Source organism: Rutilus rutilus, assembly GCF_951802725.1.
Source record: "Rutilus rutilus genome assembly, chromosome: 1".
NCBI classification, from domain to species: domain Eukaryota; kingdom Metazoa; phylum Chordata; class Actinopteri; order Cypriniformes; family Leuciscidae; genus Rutilus; species Rutilus rutilus.
In genome coordinates this window covers 6564737-6588825 of record NC_140209.1, presented here as the reverse complement: position 1 = coordinate 6588825, position 24089 = coordinate 6564737, and the positions used below count along the sequence as shown (strand labels likewise).

General features: G+C 38.3%; 5 protein-coding genes across 9 annotated transcripts in view; all 5 read right to left on the bottom strand.

The window, feature by feature from the left end:
- Positions 1-24089, bottom strand: part of LOC311302747 (uncharacterized protein) — a 205567-nt gene that overhangs the window by 108152 nt on the left and 73326 nt on the right. The window lies entirely within an intron of this gene.
- Positions 1456-3293, bottom strand: LOC311302850 (extracellular superoxide dismutase [Cu-Zn]-like). Of its 2 annotated transcripts, none has more exons than XM_084428950.1 (2): positions 3105-3293; positions 1456-2148 (listed from the first exon to the last, which is right to left on the bottom strand). In XM_084428950.1, exon 2 carries the CDS (start codon positions 2131-2133, stop codon positions 1477-1479), a length of 657 nt encoding a protein of 218 aa, XP_084285076.1. In that variant the 5' UTR covers positions 2134-2148; positions 3105-3293; the 3' UTR covers positions 1456-1476. The 2 variants fall into 2 exon arrangements, with proteins under 2 accessions (XP_084285076.1, XP_084285075.1); XM_084428949.1 differs by lacking the exon at positions 3105-3293 and adding an exon at positions 2279-2320.
- Positions 7563-9502, bottom strand: LOC311276251 (extracellular superoxide dismutase [Cu-Zn]-like). Of its 2 annotated transcripts, none has more exons than XM_084385821.1 (2): positions 9309-9502; positions 7563-8351 (listed from the first exon to the last, which is right to left on the bottom strand). In XM_084385821.1, the coding sequence occupies exon 2, from the start codon at positions 8334-8336 to the stop codon at positions 7680-7682; it is 657 nt and encodes a 218-aa protein (XP_084241947.1). In that variant the 5' UTR covers positions 8337-8351; positions 9309-9502; the 3' UTR covers positions 7563-7679. The 2 variants fall into 2 exon arrangements, with proteins under 2 accessions (XP_084241947.1, XP_084241948.1); XM_084385822.1 differs by having other exon boundaries at positions 9304-9419.
- On the bottom strand, positions 14261-16106 carry LOC311276269 (extracellular superoxide dismutase [Cu-Zn]-like). 2 transcript variants are annotated; one of them, XM_084385840.1, is made up of 2 exons: positions 15908-16106; positions 14261-14953 (listed from the first exon to the last, which is right to left on the bottom strand). In XM_084385840.1, the coding sequence occupies exon 2, from the start codon at positions 14936-14938 to the stop codon at positions 14282-14284; it is 657 nt and encodes a 218-aa protein (XP_084241966.1). In that variant the 5' UTR covers positions 14939-14953; positions 15908-16106; the 3' UTR covers positions 14261-14281. The 2 variants fall into 2 exon arrangements, with proteins under 2 accessions (XP_084241966.1, XP_084241965.1); XM_084385839.1 differs by having other exon boundaries at positions 15913-16106.
- Positions 20359-22181, bottom strand: LOC311276234 (extracellular superoxide dismutase [Cu-Zn]-like). Of its 2 annotated transcripts, none has more exons than XM_084385805.1 (2): positions 21983-22181; positions 20359-21051 (listed from the first exon to the last, which is right to left on the bottom strand). In XM_084385805.1, the coding sequence occupies exon 2, from the start codon at positions 21034-21036 to the stop codon at positions 20380-20382; it is 657 nt and encodes a 218-aa protein (XP_084241931.1). In that variant the 5' UTR covers positions 21037-21051; positions 21983-22181; the 3' UTR covers positions 20359-20379. The 2 variants fall into 2 exon arrangements, with proteins under 2 accessions (XP_084241931.1, XP_084241930.1); XM_084385804.1 differs by having other exon boundaries at positions 21988-22181.

Sequence of the window (24089 nt, the reverse complement as noted above, 5' to 3'; positions counted from 1 at the left end):
CCTTCTCAATCATTAGCTGGTTTCACTCCATCACCTTGCAAAACAGAAACCGCCTGTTGAGTGTGGTTAAGGTCTGTTCAAAAATCATTGACCAGCCCGTCCGAACTCTCACTGCCTTATGTGACCAACAGACTGTAAAGGTGGCACGCAGGATTATTAATGACCCCTCTCACATCCTGTTTTCGGAGTTTGAGTGGCTACCCTCGGGATGTAGACTACGTTGTCCGCTTTGTCGGACACAGAGGAGGAAAGCAACCTTCATCCCGAGGGCTGTCCAGCTTATGAACGTTAACAGGAAGAAATTATTTTTATCTGCTTTTTTTTTTGCATTCTGATTTTATGTATGATGATATGTGGTATGTAGTGTGTGGTGTGCAGTGTGCCTGTGTAAGCTACTGTAATGTGCCCTTTTAAATTTCCCCCTGGGGACAAATAAAGTGCTTTGAATTGAATTGAATTGAATTGAAATGGGCGTGGCAAAATTCACTCGAAAGCCTATAAATCCTAAACAAAAACTCAGAACTTAATAAAAATTGGTGAGCATATGTGAAATAACATTGTAAACAAGCATGCACAATTTTATGGAGATCGGACCATAGGTGGCGCTATAACTGTTAAAAAAGCTTTGAAAACCATACATTTCCTATGTTAAATTGGCTGGAAATGGTCTTTTCCATGTATGACATCAGTGGTTAAATGGTTGCCAAAAAACAACTTAGTCTTTTTATGCATTTGTGCTTAAAGGCCTTACATGCTTGAACCCCGATAAATGCTGCTTGCAGCTTTGATTTAAAATTGGAATTTCTCTGAAATTAAAAATCTTTGGGAACTTTTGGGATACTGGAAGTACACAACTGCAGGAAATATATCACACTTTGCAAGTGATTTTTGGTTATTTTATTACAAAAATCTTACATAATCTAGCTTTAAACACCTTACAAGAAAACCAAGACATTTTTTTGCATTTTGATTCCCTGTTAACTGTACTAACAAACTATCAGAATAATATACCCATTTGTTGACATTTAGCGAGAAACCTTATAATTTCGAAAATACAATCTTATGTCAGAGGTTATGTCTACCTTGAACAATAAAGGTGTCCTCCCTTGAGATCTAGCCACACCCTCCAGTGTCATATTGCATCAACCTAAACCATTGTATCATTTGAAGAAATAGTGTATCTTTAATTAAAGGCCATTGTCATGCTCTGAAAGTGTTAACCCATTGAGCACAGTAAATCAAACTAAACGGCCCACTTTGCCTGCATTCACCCTACATTTATTTTTAAGAGTGCATTTACTATTGGAAGCTTTGGCCAAAAAGCCTCTGAAAAGACCAAGAAAAAAAACATGGGAATGTTCAGGTTATGAAATATACTTTAATGTAGGACACATACAAAGAATACACAAGGAAAAATCATGATTATCCCATTTGAATCTGGCCTTCCACCATATCCGACTCCCTCATCTTTGACTCTCAGTGCCTTCCTCCACATGTTTTCTTGGGGGGCACTTCAGTCTTCTGCCACAGACTTGGAGTAGTAATACCAATCACACCGAGAGCAATTATCGGTCCAGCATTCCCACTGAGTTTACTCTCCTCATCTGAACCCATTCCCAGATCATCCTCCTTCTCATGAACCACCACCGCACGTCCCAGAATGGAATAAGGCCCAAAGAGCTTGGCGTCTGGAAGCGTCAGGAACTGCCTTATAACTCCTTTCTCGGAAGCAAAGTTGCCCAGGTCTCCAGGATGATGAGGGTGGTCAACGCCATTTGGATTATAATGAGGACCAACAGTGATGCTGCCTTGACTGAGGTCTCCATACTGATGGATGTGCATGGCACGCTCTTGACGATCGATGGCAGGCAAACCACGGAGGTTGATTTTCACTTCTAAATCTCCATTGGGGAAGACCTGCTTGAAGAGGATTTGCCCAAAGATCTTTGGCTGGTTACGTGGCAAATTGGGGCTGGGAGTTACTTCACAAGTGGCATAGATGGTGTTGTCGAACTCCACGACTTCCGGCTGTGGAGCTTCGGCAGGCAAACAAACTGGAGGTTTGTGGAACTCTCCTCCTTGTATATGCAGCACCAGCAATATCAGAGGGAATATTAGGATGATTTTCTCCATGTTGATCTTTAAAGCCTACAATGAAAAGTGGATTCAGTGAAATCATGCCATTTGGTTTAAGAACGTAATATTTTTGATAAAGGGTCAAAGCTTTGTTGCAGGGAGCTTTGAGAATGGAAGTTGCATTAGGTAAAAATAGCACAACCAGATTAGTTTGCAATGGAAAAACCATACAAGAACCCAGACAGCAACCAGATCCGGCCCACATCTGGGCCGTGTGTAATCCAGGTGTACCAGATGGGGGCCGACACCATGTTGCTGTCAAGAAAACTCTATAATTTTTGAATTGCTATGTACCCTTGTGAAAATAATAAAATAAAAAATTAGCTTATTGGTATTGGATGTGTACCTGTAGTATCTTGAAAGTACAATAATAATAATAATAATAATAATAATAATAAATAAAACTTGCAGATAATAACACTGATGAATTATAAAAAGCCACTTAAGTGTACACACGTACACTTTCATAAGCGTCACACCTGCCAGCCAAAGTTCCTATGATACAAACCAATGACATACAGGTGGATGTAATCACACTAAAATGAGTCCAGGCAAAGGTTCATGGAAATGGAAAAGGTCTAGGGAGAAGTGCCCTCTGGTGGCCATGATAGGGCTTCTGCTGGCAGGAGTGACATTAAGTACATGTACACTTAAAAAAAATAAAAAAAAATAATGCCAAACTAAGAGTTTTACTTTAAAGTACATTATGTTTTAAAAATCTTTTTGTTGTGCTTTAAAGTACACTTAATTTGATCTGTTGTAGCCTACATGTTATTCAATATTAAATATAAAGTTAAGATTTTTTGAGTCTGATATTTTTCACAAGGACAGGTCAAATAAAAGACAATATCTATACTTTTGCTTAAACTAAACTTTTTTTAGTTGTACTAAATCAAGTCAGTTGATGGAGAAAATGGAATGGAGAAAAAACAAAACAAGCCTAAAACAGCAAAGGTGCACTACCGTACAGCTGAAAAGTCGTCCTCAATCCGTGTGGAGCCTGAATATTGCAGTCACAAAAATACTACAACGCTTAATCCGTGTGCAGTCCTGACCTGGGGTTGAGAGAATGTTCCTTTTGGCTGCTCTTATAGGAACTCATGTTGAGCTACAAGTTAACCATGATAGTCTGTTAGTCACTAATTAAGTTCACCTGTGTTTCATTTAGCTCCCTTTGTTTGCCTGTGTATACTATTAACACATTTCTCGTTGCTTTAACACAAAATGCATACAATTGACACAAATTTAAAATGCTTGAACTTCTTTTACACACAAGCTCAAACAAAACCAAAACAATGGATTTTTACTGCCAAATTTACCGATGCTTTAACAATGTGTGTCAGAACAGATAACACTATGTTCTGAACCTAACAGGCTAAAGTCAAGGTAAACAGCTGTTTATATTGTGAATTGAAACACAAATATATCCCCTGTATTTTATCCTATTGTTACTGAGAAACAATTATGCAATAATATAAATCACAGCTGATTCCCATCTAGGAAACACACTCAGGTGTTGAGTTTCTTTCAATCGCATGACCATATGGTATACGGTAACCGTACATTCTATAAAGCACTCTGAGATGGGTCTTTTTTTATTGAATTTCTGCAGCAAAAGACCTACAGTAAACCCAACAAAACAAAAATGTAGAGAGGCTTCAAAAGAAACTGCAGTGCAAAACACAATCTATGATCAATACAATATACTGGCTGTTGTATAAGGGCAGACCTGACACGTATACAATAATGCAGTTTCTGTAATTCCATCTGATGTTAGTGTTTTTATGACATTGTGCTATGATTGACTAAATCTTCCTGTTGGACGGCTATGTTACATATGTTAGTGTTTTGAAAAATGATTTGATTTTGAGACATGTTTGCAGTGTTTTGGTAGGCATAGTGTATTATTGTATTTAGAAAATTAGTGTTGGAGTTTAGTTTACAGTGTGTGATTTTGAGCATGAAATGAACTGTTTTGCCAATTGTGTGTTGTAGGTGTGTTGGTGCGTTAAGAGTTTAGGAAAGTTGTTAAAAGTACTGAAAAAACTGTACTTGTCTTTGAAGGCAGAAGTAAACATTTCTGAGGGAATGATTCTTCTATGGCATCGATGTTAAAATCCCCTTTTAGTAGATTGAATGCTGGTAAGGTGGGACACTTGTCATTTAGATAGATACAGTACCTAGATGTTTATTTCTTTTTATTACTTTTGTTAACTTTAAGGTCCGACTTTAATATTTCATTTTGAATACAGTTGATATGTGTTATTTGCAAGGTATATACCAATAAACATTTTGAGATCATGCACTCCAGACAAATTTCTTTTCAGGTAATGTGACCCATCCCTAATTTATCAAAAATGATCCTGGATCTTAAAAACACATGATTTATTAACACATCACACAAACATATTCCACAGCATATTTAACAGACCCAAAAGCACATAGATAGGCTATGATGAGTAATACTCATCAATTCACTCAATGCATGTGTAAAGTTCAAAACAACTAGAACATGTTGTGTTGACATGAAATTTTATGAAATTTGAATATCAGATATCTTAATGAACTCTACAACATATTACAAATGGAACTACAACACATGCAACAACAAATAGGCTAACAAAAATTCAATAAGAGGAACATTTTAAATGGTAAACATATTGTAAAACTTTTTTTCTGTCTGTTTTCTCTAAACACTGTAGATGAACTTAAATTGTGTCCATATTTTAAAGCGTTATATTCTGCATCTACATTTTAATAATAATAATAATAATACTTTGTTACATTTATATAGCGCTTTTCTGGGTACTCAAAGCGCTTTACATGGAAGGGGGAATATCCTCAACCACCACCAATGTGCAGCATCCACCTGGATGATGCGACGGCAGCCATATTGGGCCAGAACGCCCACCACACACCAGCTTACTGGTGGAGAGGAGACAGTGATGAAGCCAATCAATATATGGGGATAATTAGGAGGCCATGATGGACAGAGGCCAAGGGGCAAATTTGGCCAGGATGCCGGGGTTACACCCCTACTCTTTTTCGAAGGACATCCTGGGATTTTTAATGACCACAGAGAGTCAGGACCTCGGTTTAACGTCTCATTGGAAGGATGGTGCTCTTTGACAGTATAGTGTCCCGATCACTACACTGGAGCGTTAGGTCCCACATAGACCATGGGTGAGCACCCCCTGCTGGCCTCACTAACACCTCTTCCAGCAGCAACCTGGTTTTCTCAGGAGGTCTCCCATCCAGGTACTAACCAGGCTTGCTAACCTCTTACAATAACAAAGGTGTAGGTTGATGACGCATAAGCGGAATTATGGAACTTGTCGTCATTGCCAATGAGAGACAGATATCAGAGCCACATGCGAGTCCCGCGGATAAAAAAGGAATAAGGACATTTCATTCTACCGATCTACCCGCAAGTGCTGAATTAATACTCACAAATACCCCTTTTCCACCAGCATGAACCAGGTGCCAGTTCAGAGCCAGAGCTACAGTATTGCCAGTCCGGAGTTGGTTCGTCTGACGAGCTCTCTAAGATCTGGTTTGCCTTTCCACAAGATCACTGTATACATCTCATGTTGCCCAGCAACGCTAGCATGGCAGCGCCAAACACAAACACACCAGGCTTGTTCGAAATGGTTCGGCTTCTCGCAGACCGATCGGCTCATGACATCAAAGCACGATGCATCTCGAACAAGCCTTCCATCACCAATGGAGGTCGTTGCGTTACTATTGATGCTCATGGCTTTGCGAACCTACATCGGCATCCAAACACGGCGAATCCAACGTGTCTGTGCAGCTCGCCGTAACTTGCATAGACGGAGATTACAATCAAGCTGCTATTAGCTCGATTAGCTGCTGTTTGAAAAATGGCGGTCACAAGTTTCTGTTCGTCTTGTTGGTCACGGTAACCCCGCCCCCAGCCCCTGATGCAAGCGGTTCTTACTTCTAGACCAGCAATGTTTTGGTGCTACTTAAGAACCACTTTTCCTGGTTCAGAGCTGGTACTTTGGGTGTCGAAAAACAAAGAACCCATTTGAAACTAGGCTCTAGCTCTGAACCAGCACCAGCACTGCCTTGGTGGAAAAGGGTTAACAAGTCAGTTTATTTGGTGAATTAAACTTGTGAGGTAACGCAGCGCTGTTTCACTTGGTCTACACTATCACACTAAACTGCATTTGAGTGTGTTGAAAGATATAATGTTATTCTATGCTTTTGTTTGTCTGTATGAGACTAGCAGTAAGCTAGATCAACATTAGAATAACATACAGATCATATTCTAACATTTCATCATGTTGAGCTATATGACAGTTTTATGTACATTTGCTCAACTGTCTAATAAAATACATGCAAGACGCCTCTGTCAAGTCGAAGTTTACGGCATCTCAAAAAAACACCACGCCGATATTGATCCTCGTTTTAGTTCTCCTTTTGTCCCAAAGTCTGCTTGCCATGGTCCATAATGTTTGAACGAAAGTGAACATGGACGAGCCATTATTAGGGGTTCAAGCACAAAGTGCTAAAACTTTTGAACTTTTACATTTGGACGGCTACAACTGGGTCATTTAGAAAATGGGCGTGGCAAAATTCACTCGAAAGCCTATAAATCCTAAACGAAAACTCAGAACTTAACGAAAATTGGTGAGCATATGTGAAATAACATTGTAAACAAGCATGCACAATTTTATGGAGATCGGACCATAGGTGGCGCTATAACTGTTAAAAAGCTTTGAAAACCATATATTTCCTTTGTTAAATTGGCTGGAAATGGTCTTTTCCATGTATGATGTCAGTGGTTAAATGGTTGCCTGCTTGAACACCGATAAATGCTGCTTGCAGCTTTAATTTAAAATGGGAATTTCTCTGAAATTAAAAATCTTTGGGAACTTTTGGGATACTGGAAGTACACAACTGCAGGAAATATATCACACTTTGCAAGTGATTTTTGGTTATTTTATTACAAAACTCTTACATATTCTAGCTTTAAACACCTTACAAGAAAACCAAGACTTTTTTTGCATTTTGATTCCCTGTTAACTGTACTAACAAACTGTCAGAATAATATACCCATTTGTTGACATTTAGCGAGAAACCTTAGAATTTAAAAAATAAAATCTTATGTCAGAGGTTATGTCTACCGTGAACAATAAAGGTGTCCTCCCTTGAGATCTAGCCACACCCTCCAGTGTCATATTGCATCAACCAAAACCATTGTATCATTTAAAGAAATAGTGTATCTTTAATTAAAGGCCATTGTCATGCTCTGAAAGTGTTAACCTATTGAGCACAGTAAATCAAACTAAACGGCCCACTTTGCCTGCATTCACCCTACATTTATTTTTAAGAGTGCATTTACTATTGGAAGCTTTGGCCAAAAAGCCTCTGAAAAGACCAAGAAAAAAAACATGGGAATGTTCAGGTTATGAAATATACTTTAATGTAGGACACATACAAAGAATACACAAGGAAAATCATGATGATCCCATTTGAATCTGGCCTTCCACCATAGCCGACTCCCTCATCTTTGACTCTCAGTGCCTTCCTCCACATGTTTTCTTGGGGGGCACTTCAGTCTTCTGCCACAGACTTGGAGTAGTAATACCAATCACACCGAGAGCAATTCTCTCTCCAGCATTCCCACTGAGTTTACTCTCCTCATCTGAACCCATTCCCAGATCATCCTCCTTCTCATGAACCGCCACCGCACGTCCCAGAATGGAATAAGGCCCAAAGAGCTTGGCGTCTGGAAGCGTCAGGAACTGCCTTATAACTCCTTTCTCGGAAGCAAAGTTGCCCAGGTCTCCAGGATGATGAGGGTGGTCAACGCCGTTTGGATTATAATGAGGACCAACAGTGATGCTGCCTTGACTGAGGTCTCCATACTGATGGATGTGCATGGCACGCTCTTGGCGATCGATGGCAGGCAAACCACGGAGGTTGATTTTCACTTCTAAATCTCCATTGGGGAAGACCTGCTTGAAGAGGATTTGCCCAAAGATCTTTGGCTGGTTACGTGGCAAATTGGGGCTGGGAGTTACTTCACAAGTGGCATAGATGGTGTTGTCGAACTCCACGACTTCCGGCTGTGGAGCTTCGGCAGGCAAACAAACTGGAGGTTTGTGGAACTCTCCTCCTTGTATATGCAGCACCAGCAATATCAGAGGGAATATTAGGATGATTTTCTCCATGTTGATCTTTAAAGCCTACAATGAAAAGTGGATTCAGTGAAATCATGCCATTTGGTTTAAGAACGTAATATTTTTGATAAAGGGTCAAAGCTTTGTTGCAGGGAGCTTTGAGAATGGAAGTTGCATTAGGTAAAAATAGCACAACCAGATTAGTTTGCAATGGAAAAACTATACAAGAACCCAGACAGCAACCAGATCCGGCCCACATCTGGGCCGTGTGTAATCCAGGTGTACCAGATGGGGGCCGACACCATGTTGCGGTCTAGAAAACTCTATAATTTTTGAATTGCTATGTACCCTTGTGAAAATAATAAAATAAAGAATTAGCTTATTGGTATTGGATGTGTACCTGTAGTATCTTGAAAGTACAATAATAATAATAATAATAATAATAATAATAATAATAATAATAATAATAATAAATAAATCTTGCAGATAACAGAATTATAAAAAGCCACTTAAGTGTACACACGTACACTTTCATAAGCATCACACCTGCCAGCCAAAGTTCCTATGATACAAACCAATGACATACAGGTGGATGTAGTCACACTAAAATGAGTCCAGGCAAAGGTTCATGGAAATGGAAAAGGTCTAGGGAGAAGTGCCCTCTGGTGGCCATGATAGGGCTTCTGCTGGCAGGAGTGACATTAAGTACATGTACACTTAAAAAAAAAAAAAAAAAAAAAAAAGCCAAACTAAGAGTTTTCCTTAAAAGTACATTATGTTTTAAAAATCTTTTTGTTGTGCTTTAAAGTACACTTAATTTGATCTGTTGTAGCCTACATGTTATTCAATATTAAATATAAAGTTAAGATTTTTTGATTCTGATATTTTTCACAAGGACAGGTAAAATAAAAGACAATATCTATACTTTTGCTTAAACTAAACTTTTTTTAGTTGTACTAAATCAAGTCAGTTAATGGAGAAAAAACAAAACAAGCCTAAAACAGCAAAGGTGCACTACCGTACAGCTGAAAAGTCGTCCTCAATCCGTGTGGAGCCTGAATATTACAGTCACAAAAATACTACAACGCTTAATCCGTGTGCAGTCCTGACCTGGGGTTGAGAGAATGTTCCTTTTGGCTGCTCTTATAGGAACTCATGTTGAGCTACAAGTTAACCATGATAGTCTGTTAGTCACTAATTAAGTTCACCTGTGTTTCATTTAGCTCCCTTTGTTTGCCTGTTTATATATAGCACTCAGGCCACATAGCCGGGTATTTAGAGAAACGAATATTTCTCCCCCTTCGTTTTCAAAAATAACATTGTGCACACAACATCGTTTTCAAAAAAAGTTGTCGTTTACATCAACCCGCATAAATACAATGGGCGGCAGTGTAGGGAGAAGGATAAAGCCATGCAAGCCAATCAGAATCCTCAAAATCGACAACAACGAATAGCACGAGCGACTTCCTGTTCCTTTCAAAACAACAGACATGGCGCGAGATTCATTTGTGCGGACAGACAGCGAAGCAAATGCAAACAGGCCAAAAGCGTTTGCACAAAAGTAAAAATGAGTACCACTTTAACAGCATCCATGATCAAATAGTAGCCAAACAAACTCTAAACATAGGGCGCTCACATGACGTAAGCATTTTCTGGCGCATAATGTGACGTTTGAGAACCTAAAACCCCGTTTCTCCCAGTTGACACGGCAACACATAACCGACGGTTTCAGAAATCTCCACTTTTTTTCAGAAAACTCCACGCCGGAGTTTTTAGAAATAATCGTTTTCTGGGATAAAAATGGCGTTTTCGTGTAAATGACAGGCCAAAACGCAGGGAAATATCTGCGTTTTCCCATCGTGTAAACGGGGCCTCAGTTTATTCAGTTATTTGTCTTGAATTGCACAATGTGTTCTCCAGTGTTTTGTGTTTATTAAAAGAAGTACTGCTATAGTTTTTTTTTACGATTGTGTAAGGACCACCCATTGGCCCAACGACAGAATCCTACGGCCTGGCGAAGGTTTAAAGCGTGTATGTCTTTTCAGCGCTCCAGTGAAGTTCACTTAACTTATTGGAATTTAGTTTTAGTAGTACTTTAGCTCTACGTTTAATCTGACTCCAATTTCAAATGATAATCAAATTTAGATCATATTTCTGATTAGAAAATAATCATAAATATTGATTAAGAATTAATTTAGATCTTTGATTATTCTGATTATCCCATACTTTCAATTATTCGTTCATTACGGACCTAGTGTCGCTTTGAGACGTCACGTCGCGACTGCGCGCTCACGATCACAAACTAGCCAGTCCTGAAATAGTCAGAGGGTGCAGTGCAAGTATTTTACCCTATGCAGCCGCTACTACAGACCCATAGGTGTAATTTTTTATAATATTTGCAGCGTACAACATGCTAAGTCAGGAGATAGTCAGAAATCAGAAGGTCTTTCTAAGATGTGCCCCATGGTCCATTCAAAGTGCCTTCAGTTTGATCTATCCTGGACAAAGATTTGTGGAAACACCAGACTACACATTAATCTACTAAAATGAATGATTTCTAAAACTTCAGAATAATTCAAGATGTAACATTTATTTGTCAGGTAAAAATGTATCATGCCAATTACAGAAGTAAATTATTAAAAGCCAATTCAGAAAATACATGACATCATTTACTCAAAGATGACTCTAAAAGTAAGTAATGTTTTCCTGACAAAGACACAGTAATGTGTCAGGGCTTTCCAACTGAAAAGCACTGAAACATCACTATGGGGGATGATCCTGGTAAAGAGTCCCAATGATTGCTCTGTCCCCTCACCTTAAATACCAGACCAGAACAACAGGGGTTATACAAATGTTGTTTAGAGTTGTTTGGGCCAATCCATGTACCCCAGGGGGGTAGCACCTGGTTTCTTGAGATATCGTAAAGAGATATCAGCCAGAGAGGAGAAACAGGATTCTCCTAAGTTCTCAATCTTTCTCATTAAACCAATGACTGCAATGAAATTAAGACCATTTTACCAATCGCACTGAGACCCTTAAAATGATACCAAACATGAAAGGAAAAAACAACACATTCACAAGATACACCATATGCGATATATAGACATTCTTAATTTAACTTTCAGTGACTTGAGGAGGGAGAAGAGGAGGGAGAGGGGGGATGAGTTGAAGTCAAACAAAGGGACAAGGAGATAAGTTTGGGCAGGACAAGGTTATGTGCTCTGTCTTTGCTATCTGCTGTCCAGGGGGCATTTTATGGCGTTATTGCAGGGTGAGTTTTGTTTTAGCAGGAAAATCAGTTCTTACAATTGCTATGACAGATTTTTCAATACTTTTAACAATTTTCCAAAACTCTTAACACAGTTAGCACTACATCCATCTCTGTCAGGGTTATTATAGTTTTGCATTTTTCATTAGTTTTTATTTTTATTTCGTTTTGACTTTTTGTTTTCAAATTCAGTTTAGTTTTAATTAGTTTTTAAAGTGGGTTTGCTAGTTTAGTTTTTATTTTTTGAAAATGCTTAGTTTTAGTTTAGTTTTTATTCGGTTTAGTGTTAGTTTTAGTCTTTTTTTTTTTTTTGTAATTTGGGTTATTTGTCAGGAGCAAGATTCAAAAAGTTCACCCTATACTAAATTTACCCTATACAGTAGGGTGACCACCATCAAACAAACCAAATGTGGGACGATTATACGTTTGTGTGGGACAATGTTGGACATGTTACCAACACTAAAACATAACCTGAAACTGTTATTTAATGCTTATCTAACTTAATAAAAAAAAACATTTGTATTCTGCCTTTCAGCTGATAAAAATGCTTTGTTCTTTAGTCCCTTCCAGAAAACACCATTATATCACAATGTAACATTACATGTCTTAATTTGACATGTCATTTAAATTCAACATCACTGAGCCCAAAGACAGCAGCATCATGCAGATAACTATTTTTGAAACAGTTCTGACCAAGTCCAATTAAAATCCAACAAAATAAATAATGAACTAATAAAATATTAAACATGAAATTAGATCATTGACATGTCTTATAAACCAAAAACTTTCATATTTTTTAGAAAGTATGTGAATCAAAACAACCACAGCTGGCAACAAGTTGATAAATTCTGTTAAATTTTTATTTTAATTGACCGAATTATCCATTTGTTTTCTGACAGGGAACACATGGAACGAATCACCGCTCCACATTTTGATTGACAGCCGTCAAAACCTACTAGTGACCGTGTTTACTCCTTTACTTTCAACCATTGGATAGGATTTAAAAGAAGGCGGTTGTATTTGTAGCCTACTTCTGAGGAAGCGCTGTTAAATATAGGTGAAAAACTATGCCGCAAAAATAATAAAGAAAATGCTTTCTTAAAAAGGCAAAAGAAAGCATGCACGTTTTCTTAATATGATCATTAAAAACCGACAGACTGATGAAAATGCGGGACATTTTCTCAATATGCGACGTGCGGGACAAGGGGTGAAAATGCTGTGCGGTACAACGCAATGCGGGACGGGTGGTCACCCTACATACAGTCAATAGCCTAACAACGTACTCATCTGGATTGAAGCAGCAAACATTCAGTGTAAAAGTGTGCTTTAACAATGTGTGTCAGAACAGATAACACCATGCGGGTTTTGAACATTTGCTCAACTGTCTAATAAAGTACATGCAAGACGTCTCTGTCAAGTCAAAGTTTGCGGCATCTTGAAAACACCACGCCGATATTGATCCTCGTTTTAGTTCTCCTTTTGTCCCAAAGTCTGCTTGCCATGGTCCATAATGTTTGAATGAAACAACTCCATGAGCGTGCCGCTAGACGTAACACAGTTGTCGCCATGGTTACTATGGCAGTACGAGCGGAAACCAGGGATAACGCGGATATTATGTCATTGACAGGCGACAAGTGAACATGGACGAGCCATTATTAGGGGTTAAAGCACGAAGTGCTAAAACTTTTGCATTTGGACGGCTATAACACGGTCATTTAGAAAATGGGCGTGGCAAAATTCACTCGAAAGCCTATAAATCCTAACCGAAAACTCAGAACTTAATGAAAATTGGTGAGCATATGTGAAATAACATTGTAAACCAGCATGCACAATTTTATGGAGATCGGACCATAGGTGGTGCTATAACTGTTAAAAAAGCTTTGAAAACCATATATTTCCTGTGTTAAATTGGCTGGAAATGGTCTTTTCCATGTATGACGTCAGTGGTTAAATGGTTGCCAAATAAAACTTAGTCTTTTTATGCATATGTGCTTAAAGGCCTTACATGCTTGAACCCCGATAAATGCTGCTTGCAGCTTTGATTTAAAATTGGAATTTCTCTGAAATTAAAAATCTTTGGGAACTTTTGGGATACTGGAAGTACACAACTGCAGGAAACATATCACACGTTGCAAGTGATTTTTGGTTATTTTATTACAAAAATCTTACATATTCTAGCTTTAAACACCTTACAAGAAAACCAAGACATTTTTTGCATTTTGATTCCCTGTTAACTGTACTAACAAACTGTCAGAATAATATACCCATTTGTTGACATTTAGCGAGAAACCTTATAATTTCGAAAATACAATCTTATGTCAGAGGTTATGTCTACCTTGAACAATAAAGGTGTCCTCCCTTGAGATCTAGCCACACCCTCCAGTGTCATATTGCATCAACCTAAACCATTGTATCATTTAAAGAAATAGTGTATCTTTAATTAAAGACCATTGTCATGCTCTGAAAGTGTTAACCCATTGATCACAGTAAATCAAACTAAACAGCCCACTTTGCCTGCATTCACCCAACATTTATTTTTAAGAGTGCATTTACTATTGGAAGCTTTGGCCAAAAAGCCTCTGAAAAGACCAAGAAAAAAAACATGGGAATGTTCAGGTTATGAAATATACTTTAATGTAGGACACATACAAAGAATACACAAGGAAAATCATGATTATCCCATTTGAATCTGCCCTTCCACCATATCCGACTCCCTCATCTTTGACTCTCAGTGCCTTCCTCCACATGTTTTCTTGGGGGGCACTTCAGTCTTCTGCCACAGACTTGGAGTAGTAATACCAATCACACCGAGAGCAATTATCGGTCCAGCATTCCCACTGAGTTTACTCTCCTCATCTGAACCCATTCCCAGATCATCCTCCTTCTCATGAACCGCCACCGCACGTCCCAGAATGGAATAAGGCCCAAAGAGCTTGGCGTCTGGAAGCGTCAGGAACTGCCTTATAACTCCTTTCTCGGAAGCAAAGTTGCCCAGGTCTCCAGGATGATGAGGGTGGTCAACGCCGTTTGGATTATAATGAGGACCAACAGTGATGCTGCCTTGACTGAGGTCTCCATACTGATGGATGTGCATGGCACGCTCTTGGCGATCGATGGCAGGCAAACCACGGAGGTTGATTTTCACTTCTAAATCTCCATTGGGGAAGACCTGCTTGAAGAGGATTTGCCCAAAGATCTTTGGCTGGTTACGTGGCAAATTGGGGCTGGGAGTTACTTCACAAGTGGCATAGATGGTGTTGTCGAACTCCACGACTTCCGGCTGTGGAGCTTCGGCAGGCAAACAAACTGGAGGTTTGTGGAACTCTCCTCCTTGTATATGCAGCACCAGCAATATCAGAGGGAATATTAGGATGATTTTCTCCATGTTGATCTTTAAAGCCTACAATGAAAAGTGGATTCAGTGAAATCATGCCATTTGGTTTAAGAACGTAATATTTTTGATAAAGGGTCAAAGCTTTGTTGCAGGGAGCTTTGAGAATGGAAGTTGCATTAGGTAAAAATAGCACAACCAGATTAGTTTGCAATGGAAAAACCATACAAGAACCCAGACAGCAACCAGATCCGGCCCACATCTGGGCCGTGTGTAATCCAGGTGTACCAGATGGGGGCCGACACCATGTTGCGGTCTAGAAAACTCTTGAATTGCTATGTACCCTTGTGAAAATAATAAAATAAAAAATTAGCTTATTGGCATTGGATGTGTATCTGTAGTATCTTGAAAGTACAATAATAATAATAATAATAATAATAATAATAATAATAATAATAATAAATAAAACTTGCAGATAATAACACTGATGAATTATAAAAAGCCACTTAAGTGTACACACGTAGACTTTCATAAGCGTCACACCTGCCAGCCAAAGTTTCTATGATACAAACCAATGACATACAGGTGGATGTAATCACACTAAAATGAGTCCAGGCAAAGGTTCATGGAAATGGAAAAGGTCTAGGGAGAAGTGCCCTCTGGTGGCCATGATAGGGCTTCTGCTGGCAGGAGTGACATTAAGTACATGTACACTTTAAAAAAAAAAAAATAATACCAAACTAAGAGTTTTACTTTAAAGTACATTATGTTTTAAAAATCTTTTTGTTGTGCTTTAAAGTACACTTAATTTGATCTGTTGTAGCCTACATGTTATTCAATATTAAATATAAAGTTAAGATTTTCTGATTCTGATATTTTTCACAAGGACAGGTAAAATAAAAGACAAAATCTATACTTTTGCTTAAACTTAACTTTTTTTAGTTGTACTAAATCAAGTCAGTTGATGGAGAAAATGGAATGGAGAAAAAACAAAACAAGCCTAAAACAGCAAAGGTGCACTACCGTACAGCTGAAAAGTCGTCCTCAATCCGTGTGGAGCCTGAATATTGCAGTCACAAAAATACTACAACGCTTAATCCGTGTGCAGTCCTGACCTGGGGTTGAGAGAATGTTCCTTTTGGCTGCTCTTATAGGAACTCATGTTGAGCTACAAGTTAACCATGATAGTCTGTTAGTCACTAATTAAGTTCACCTGTGTTTCATTTAGCTCCCTTTGTATGCCTGTTTATATATAGCACTCAGGCCACATAGCCAGGTATTTAGAGAAACGAATATTTCTCCCCCTTCGTTTTCAAAAATAACATCGTGCACACAACATCGTTTTCAAAAAAAGTTGTCGTTTACATCAACCCGCATAAATACAATGGGCGGCAGTGTAGGGAGAAGGATAAAGCCATGCAAGCCAATCAGAATCCTCAAAATTGACAACAACGAATAGCACGAGCGACTTCCTGTAACTTTCAAAACAACAGACATGGCGCGAGATTCATTTGTGCGGACAGACAGCGAAGCAAATGCAAACAGGCCAAAAGCGTTTGCACAAAAGTAAAAATGAGTACCACTTTAACAGCATCCATGATCAAATAGTAGCCAAACAAACTCTAAACATAGGGCGCTCACATGACGTAAGCATTTTCTGGCGCATAATGTGACGTTTGAGAACCTAAAACCCCGTTTCTCCCAGTTGACACGGCAACACATAACCGGCGGTTTCAGAAATCTCCACTTTGGCCGGAGTTTTTTAGAAATAATCGTTTTCTGGGATAAAAACGGCGTTTTCGTGTAAATAACAGGCCAAAACGCAGGGAAATATCTGCGTTTTCCCATCGTGTAAACGGGGCCTCAGTTTATTCAGTTCTTTGTCTTGAATTGCACAATGTGTTCTCCAGTGTTTTGTGTTTATTAAAAGAAGTACTGCTATAGTTTTTTTTTACGATTGTGTAAGGACCACCCATTGGCCCAACGACAGAATCCAACGGCCTGGCGAAGGTTTAAAGCGTGTATGTCTTTTCAGCGCTCCAGTGAAGTTCACTTAATTTATTGGAATTTAGTTTTAGTAGTACTTTAGCTCTACGTTTAATCTGACTCCAATTTCAAATGATAATCAAATTTAGATCATATTTCTGATTAGAAAATAATCATAAATATTGATTAAGAATTAATTTTGATCTTGAATTATTCTGATTATCCCATACTTTCAATTATTCGTTCATTACGGACCTAGTGTCGCTTTGAGACGTCACGTCGCGACTGCGCGCTCACGATCACAAACTAGCCAGTCCTGAAATAGTCAGAGGGTGCAGTGCAAGTATTTTACCCTATGCAGCCGCTACTACAGACCCATAGGTGTAATTTTTTATAATATTTGCAGCGTACAACATGCTAAGTCAGGAGATAGTCAGAAATCAGAAGGTCTTTCTAAGATGTGCCCCATGGTCCATTCAAAGTGCCTTCAGTTTGATCTATCCTGGACAAAGATTTGCGGAAACACCAGACTACACATTAATCTACTAAAATGAATGATTTCTAAAACTTCTGAATAATTCAAGATGTAACATTTATTTGTCAGGTAAAAATGTATCATGCCAATTACAGAAGTAAATTATTAAAAGCCAATTCAGAAAATACATGACATCATTTACTCAAAGATGACTCTAAAAGTAAGTAATGTTTTCCTGACAAAGACACAGTAATGTGTCAGGGCTTTCCAACTGAAAAGCACTGAAACATCACTATGGGGGATGATCCTGGTAAAGAGTCCCAATGATTGCTCTGTCCCCTCACCTTAAATACCAGACCAGAACAACAGGGGTTATACAAATGTTGTTTAGAGTTGTTTGGGCCAATCCATGTACCCCAGGGGGGTAGCACCTGGTTTCTTGAGATATCGTAAAGAGATATCAGCCAGAGAGGAGAAACAGGATTCTCCTAAGTTCTCAATCTTTCTCATTAAACCAATGACTGCAATGAAATTAAGACCATTTTACCAATCGCACTGAGACCCTTAAAATGATACCAAACATGAAAAGGAAAAAACAACACATTCACAAGATACACCATATGCGATATATAGACATTCTTAATTTAACTTTCAGTGACTTGAGGAGGGAGAAGAGGAGGGAGAGGGGGGATGAGTTGAAGTCAAACAAAGGGACAACGAGATAAGTTTGGGCAGGACAAGGTTCTGTGCTGTCTTTGCTATCTGCTGTCCAGGGGGCATTTTATGGCGTTATTGCAGGGTGAGTTTTGTTTTAGCAGGAAAATCAGTTCTTACAATTGCTATGACAGATTTTTCAATACTTTTAACAATTTTCCAAAACTCTTAACACAGTTAGCACTACATCCGTCTCTGTCAGGGTTATTATAGTTTTGCATTGTTCATTAGTTTTTATTTTTAACTATTATTGTTAAAATAACTATTTTTGAAACAGTTCTAACCAAGTCCAATTAAAATCCAACAAAATAAATAATGAACTAATAAAATATAAAACATGAAATTAGATCATTGACATGTCTTATAAACCAAAATCTTTCATATTTTTTAGAAAGTATGTGAATCAAAACAACCACAGCTGGCAACAAGTTGATAAATTCTGTTAAATTTGTATTTTAATTGACCGAATTATCCATTTGTTTTCTGACAGGGAACACATGGAACGAATCACTGCTCCACATTTTGATTGACAGCCGTCAAAACCTACTAGTGACCGTGTTTACTCCTTTACTTTCAACCATTGGATAGGATTTAAAAGAAGGCGGTTGTATTTGTAGCCTACTTCTGAGGAAGCGCTGTTAAATATAGGTGAAAAACTTTGCCGCAAAAATAATAAAGAAAATGCTTTCTTAAAAAGGCAAAAGAAAGCATGCACGTTTTCTTAATATGATTATTAAAAACCGACAGACTGATGAAAATGCGGGACATTTTCTCAATATGCGACGTGCGGGACAAGGGGTGAAAATGCTGTGCGGTACAACGCAATGCGGGACGGGTGGTCACCCTACATACAGTCAATAGCCTAACAACGTACTCATCTGGATTGAAGCAGCAAACATTCAGTGTAAAAGTGTGCTTTAACAATGTGTGTCAGAACAGATAACACCATGCGGGTTTTGAACATTTGCTCAACTGTCTAATAAAGTACATGCAAGACGTCTCTGTCAAGTCAAAGTTTGCGGCATCTTGAAAACACCACGCCGATATTGATCCTCGTTTTAGTTCTCCTTTTGTCCCAAAGTCTGCTTGCCATGGTCCATAATGTTTGAATGAAACAACTCCATGAGCGTGCCGCTAGACGTAACACAGTTGTCGCCATGGTTACTATGGCAGTACGAGCGGAAACCAGGGATAACGCGGATATTATGTCATTGACAGGCGACAAGTGAACATGGACGAGCCATTATTACGGGTTAAAGCACGAAGTGCTAAAACTTTTGCATTTGGACGGCTATAACACGGTCATTTAGAAAATGGGCGTGGCAAAATTCACTCGAAAGCCTATAAATCCTAAACGAAAACTCAGAACTTAATGAAAATTGGTGAGCATATGTGAAATAACATTGTAAACCAGCATGCACAATTTTAGTGAGATCGGACCATAGGTGGCGCTATAACTGTTAAAAAAGCTTTGAAAACCATATATTTCCTGTGTTAAATTGGCTGGAAATGGTCTTTTCCATGTATGACGTCAGTGGTTAAATGGTTGCCAAATAAAACTTAGTCTTTTTATGCATTTGTGCTTAAAGGCCTTAAATGCTTGAACCCCGATAAATGCTGCTTGCAGCTTTGATTTAAAATTGGAATTTCTCTGAAATTAAAAATCTTTGGGAACTTTTGGATACTGGAAGTACACAACTGCAGAAAATATATCACACGTTGCAAGTGATTTTTGGTTATTTTATTACAAAAATCTTACATATTCTAGCTTTAAACACCTTACAAGAAAACCAAGACATTTTTTTGCATTTTGATTCCCTGTTAACTGTACTAACAAACTGTCAGAATAATATACCCATTTGTTGACATTTAGCGAGAAACCTTATAATTTCGAAAACACAATCTTACGTCAGAGGTTATGTCTACCTTGAACAATAAAGGTGTCCTCCCTTGAGATCTAGCCACACCCTCCAGTGTCATATTGCATCAACCTAAACCATTGTATCATTTGAAGAAATAGTGTATCTTTAATTAAAGACCATTGTCATGCTCTGAAAGTGTTAACCCATTGAGCACAGTAAATCAAACTAAACAGCCCACTTTGCCTGCATTCACCCAACATTTATTTTTAAGAGTGCATTTACTATTGGAAGCTTTGGCCAAAAAGCCTCTGAAAAGACCAAGAAAAAAAAACATGGGAATGTTCAGGTTATGAAATATACTTTAATGTAGGACACATACAAAGAATACACAAGGAAAATCATGATTATCCCATTTGAATCTGCCCTTCCACCATATCCGACTCCCTCATCTTTGACTCTCAGTGCCTTCCTCCACATGTTTTCTTGGGGGGCACTTCAGTCTTCTGCCACAGACTTGGAGTAGTAATACCAATCACACCGAGAGCAATTATCGGTCCAGCATTCCCACTGAGTTTACTCTCCTCATCTGAACCCATTCCCAGATCATCCTCCTTCTCATGAACCGCCACCGCACGTCCCAGAATGGAATAAGGCCCAAAGAGCTTGGCGTCTGGAAGCGTCAGGAACTGCCTTATAACTCCTTTCTCGGAAGCAAAGTTGCCCAGGTCTCCAGGATGATGAGGGTGGTCAACGCCGTTTGGATTATAATGAGGACCAACAGTGATGCTGCCTTGACTGAGGTCTCCATACTGATGGATGTGCATGGCACGCTCTTGACGATCGATGGCAGGCAAACCACGGAGGTTGATTTTCACTTCTAAATCTCCATTGGGGAAGACCTGCTTGAAGAGGATTTGCCCAAAGATCTTTGGCTGGTTACGTGGCAAATTGGGGCTGGGAGTTACTTCACAAGTGGCATAGATGGTGTTGTCGAACTCCACGACTTCCGGCTGTGGAGCTTCGGCAGGCAAACAAACTGGAGGTTTGTGGAACTCTCCTCCTTGTATATGCAGCACCAGCAATATCAGAGGGAATATTAGGATGATTTTCTCCATGTTGATCTTTAAAGCCTACAATGAAAAGTGGATTCAGTGAAATCATGCCATTTGGTTTAAGAACGTAATATTTTTGATAAAGGGTCAAAGCTTTGTTGCAGGGAGCTTTGAGAATGGAAGTTGCATTAGGTAAAAATAGCCCAACCAGATTAGTTTGCAATGGAAAAACCATACAAGAACCCAGACAGCAACCAGATCCGGCCCACATCTGGGTCGTGTGTAATCCAGGTGTACCAGATGGGGGCCGACACCATGTTGCGGTCTAGAAAACTCTTGAATTATTGAATTGCTATGTACCCTTGTGAAAATAATAAAATAAAAAATCAGCTTATTGGTATTGGATGTGTACCTGTAGTATCTTGAAAGTACAATAATAATAATAATAATAATAATAATAAAACTGATGAATTATAAAAAGCCACTTGAGTGTACACACGTACACTTTCATAAGCGTCACACCTGCCAGCCAAAGTTCCTATGATACAAACCAATGACATACAGGTGGATGTAATCACACTAAAATGAGTCCAGGCAAAGGTTTATGGAAATGGAAAAGGTCTAGGGAGAAGTGCCCTCTGGTGGCCATGATAGGGCTTCTGCTGGCAGGAGTGACATTAAGTACATGTACACTTAAAAAAAAAAAAAAAAAAAAAAAAAGCCAAACTAAGAGTTTTCCTTAAAAGTACATTATGTTTTAAAAATCTTTTTGTTGTGCTTTAAAGTACACTTAATTTGATCTGTTGTAGCCTACATGTTATTCAATATTAAATATAAAGTTAAGATTTTTTGATTCTGATATTTTTCACAAGGACAGGTAAAATAAAAGACAATATCTATACTTTTGCTTAAACTAAACTTTTTTTAGTTGTACTAAATCAAGTCAGTTGATGGAGAAAATGGAATGGAGAAAAAACAAAACAAGCCTAAAACAGCAAAGGTGCACTACCGTACAGCTGAAAAGTCGTCCTCAATCCGTGTGGAGCCTGAATATTACAGTCACAAAAATACTACAACGCTTAATCCGTGTGCAGTCCTGACCTGGGGTTGAGAGAATGTTCCTTTTGGCTGCTCTTATAGGAACTCATGTTGAGCTACAAGTTAACCATGATAGTCTGTTAGTCACTAATTAAGTTCACCTGTGTTTCATTTAGCTCCCTTTGTTTGCCTGTGTATACTATTAACACATTTCTCGTTGTTTTAACACAAAATGCATACAATTGACACAAATTTAAAATGCTTGAACTTCTTTTACACACAAGCTCAAACAAGACCAAAACAATGGATTTTTACTGCCAAATTTACCGATGCTTTAACAATGTGTGTCAGAACAGATAACACCATGTTCTGAACCTAACAGGCTAAAGTCAAGGTAAACAGCTGTTTATATTGTGAATTGAAACACAAATATATCCCCTGTATTTTATCCTATTGTTACTGAGAAACAATTATGCAATAATATAAATCACAGCTGATTCCCATCTAGGAAACACACTCAGGTGTTGAGTTTCTTTCAATCGCATGACCATATGGTATACGGTAACCGTACATTCTATAAAGCACTCTGAGATGGGTCTTTTTTTATTGAATTTCTGCAGCAAAAGACCTACAGTAAACCCAACAAAACTAAAATGTAGAGAGGCTTCAAAAGAAACTGCAGTGCAAAACACAATCTATGATCAATACAATATACTGGCTGTTGTATAAGGGCAGACCTGACACGTATACAATAATGCAATTTCTGTAATTCCATCTGATGTTAGTGTTTTTATGACATTGTGCTATGATTGACTAAATCTTCCTGTTGGACGGCTATGTTACATATGTTAGTGTTTTGAAAAATGATTTGATTTTGAGACATGTTTGCAGTGTTTTGGTAGGCATAGTGTATTATTGTATTTAGAAAATTAGTGTTGGAGTTTAGTTTACAGTGTGTGATTTTGAGCATGAAATTAACTGTTTTGCCAATTGTGTGTTGTAGGTGTGTTGGTGCGTTAAGAGTTTAGGAAAGTTGTTAAAAGTACTGAAAAAACTGTACTTGTCTTTGAAGGCAGAAGTAAACATTTCTGAGGGAATGATTCTTCTATGGCATCGATGTTAAAATCCCCTTTTAGTAGATTGAATGCAGGTAAGGTGGGACACTTGTCATTTAGATAGATACAGTACCTAGATGTTTATTTCTTTTTATTACTTTTGTTAACTTTAAGGTCCGACTTTAATATTTCATTTTGAATACAGTTGATATGTGTTATTTGCAAGGTATATACCAATAAACATTTTGAGATCATGCACTCCAGACAAATTTCTTTTCAGGTAATGTGACCCATCCCTAATTTATCAAAAATGATCCTGGATCTTAAAAACACATGATTTATTAACACATCACACAAACATATTCCACAGCATATTTAACAGACCCAAAAGCACATAGATAGGCTATGATGAGTAATACTCATCAGTTCACTCAATGCATGTGTAAAGTTCAAAACAACTAGAACATGTTGTGTTGACATGAAATTTTATGAAATTTGAATATCAGATATCTTAATGAACTCTACAACATATTACAAATGGAACTACAACACATGCAACAACAAATAGGCTAACAAAAATTCAATAAGAGGAACATTTTAAATGGTAAACATATTGTAAAACTTTTTTTCTGTCTGTTTTCTCCAAACACTGTAGATGAACTTAAATTGTGTCCATATTTTAAAGCGTTATATTCTGCATCTACATTTTAATAATAATAATAATAATAATAATAATAATAATAATTTGTTACATTTATATAGCGCTTTTCTGGGTACTCAAAGCGCTTTACATGGAAGGGGGGAATATCCTCAACCACCACCAATGTGCAGCATCCACCTGGATGATGCGACGGCAGCCATATTGGGCCAGAACGCCCACCACACACCAGCTTACTGGTGGAGAGGAGACAGTGATGAAGCCAATCAGTGTATGGGGATAATTAGGAGGCCATGATGGACAGAGGCCAAGGGGCAAATTTGGCCAGGATGCCGGGGTTACACCCCTACTCTTTTTCGAAGGAC

What these genes read in the sequence shown, in the direction of transcription:
- LOC311302850 (XM_084428949.1), bottom strand. Translation starts at nt 2,305, where the DNA reads ATGGTTTTTCCATTGCAAACTAATCTG. An exon ending in TTCCATTGCAAACTAATCTG is followed by an intron (nt 2,149 to 2,278) that starts GTTGTGCTATTT and finishes TTTTCATTGTAG; the next exon opens with GCTTTAAAGATCAACATGGA.
- LOC311276251 (XM_084385821.1), bottom strand. Translation starts at nt 8,336, where the DNA reads ATGGAGAAAATCATCCTAATATTCCCTCTGATATTGCTGGTGCTGCAT.
- LOC311276269 (XM_084385840.1), bottom strand. Translation starts at nt 14,938, where the DNA reads ATGGAGAAAATCATCCTAATATTCCCTCTGATATTGCTGGTGCTGCAT.
- LOC311276234 (XM_084385805.1), bottom strand. Translation starts at nt 21,036, where the DNA reads ATGGAGAAAATCATCCTAATATTCCCTCTGATATTGCTGGTGCTGCAT.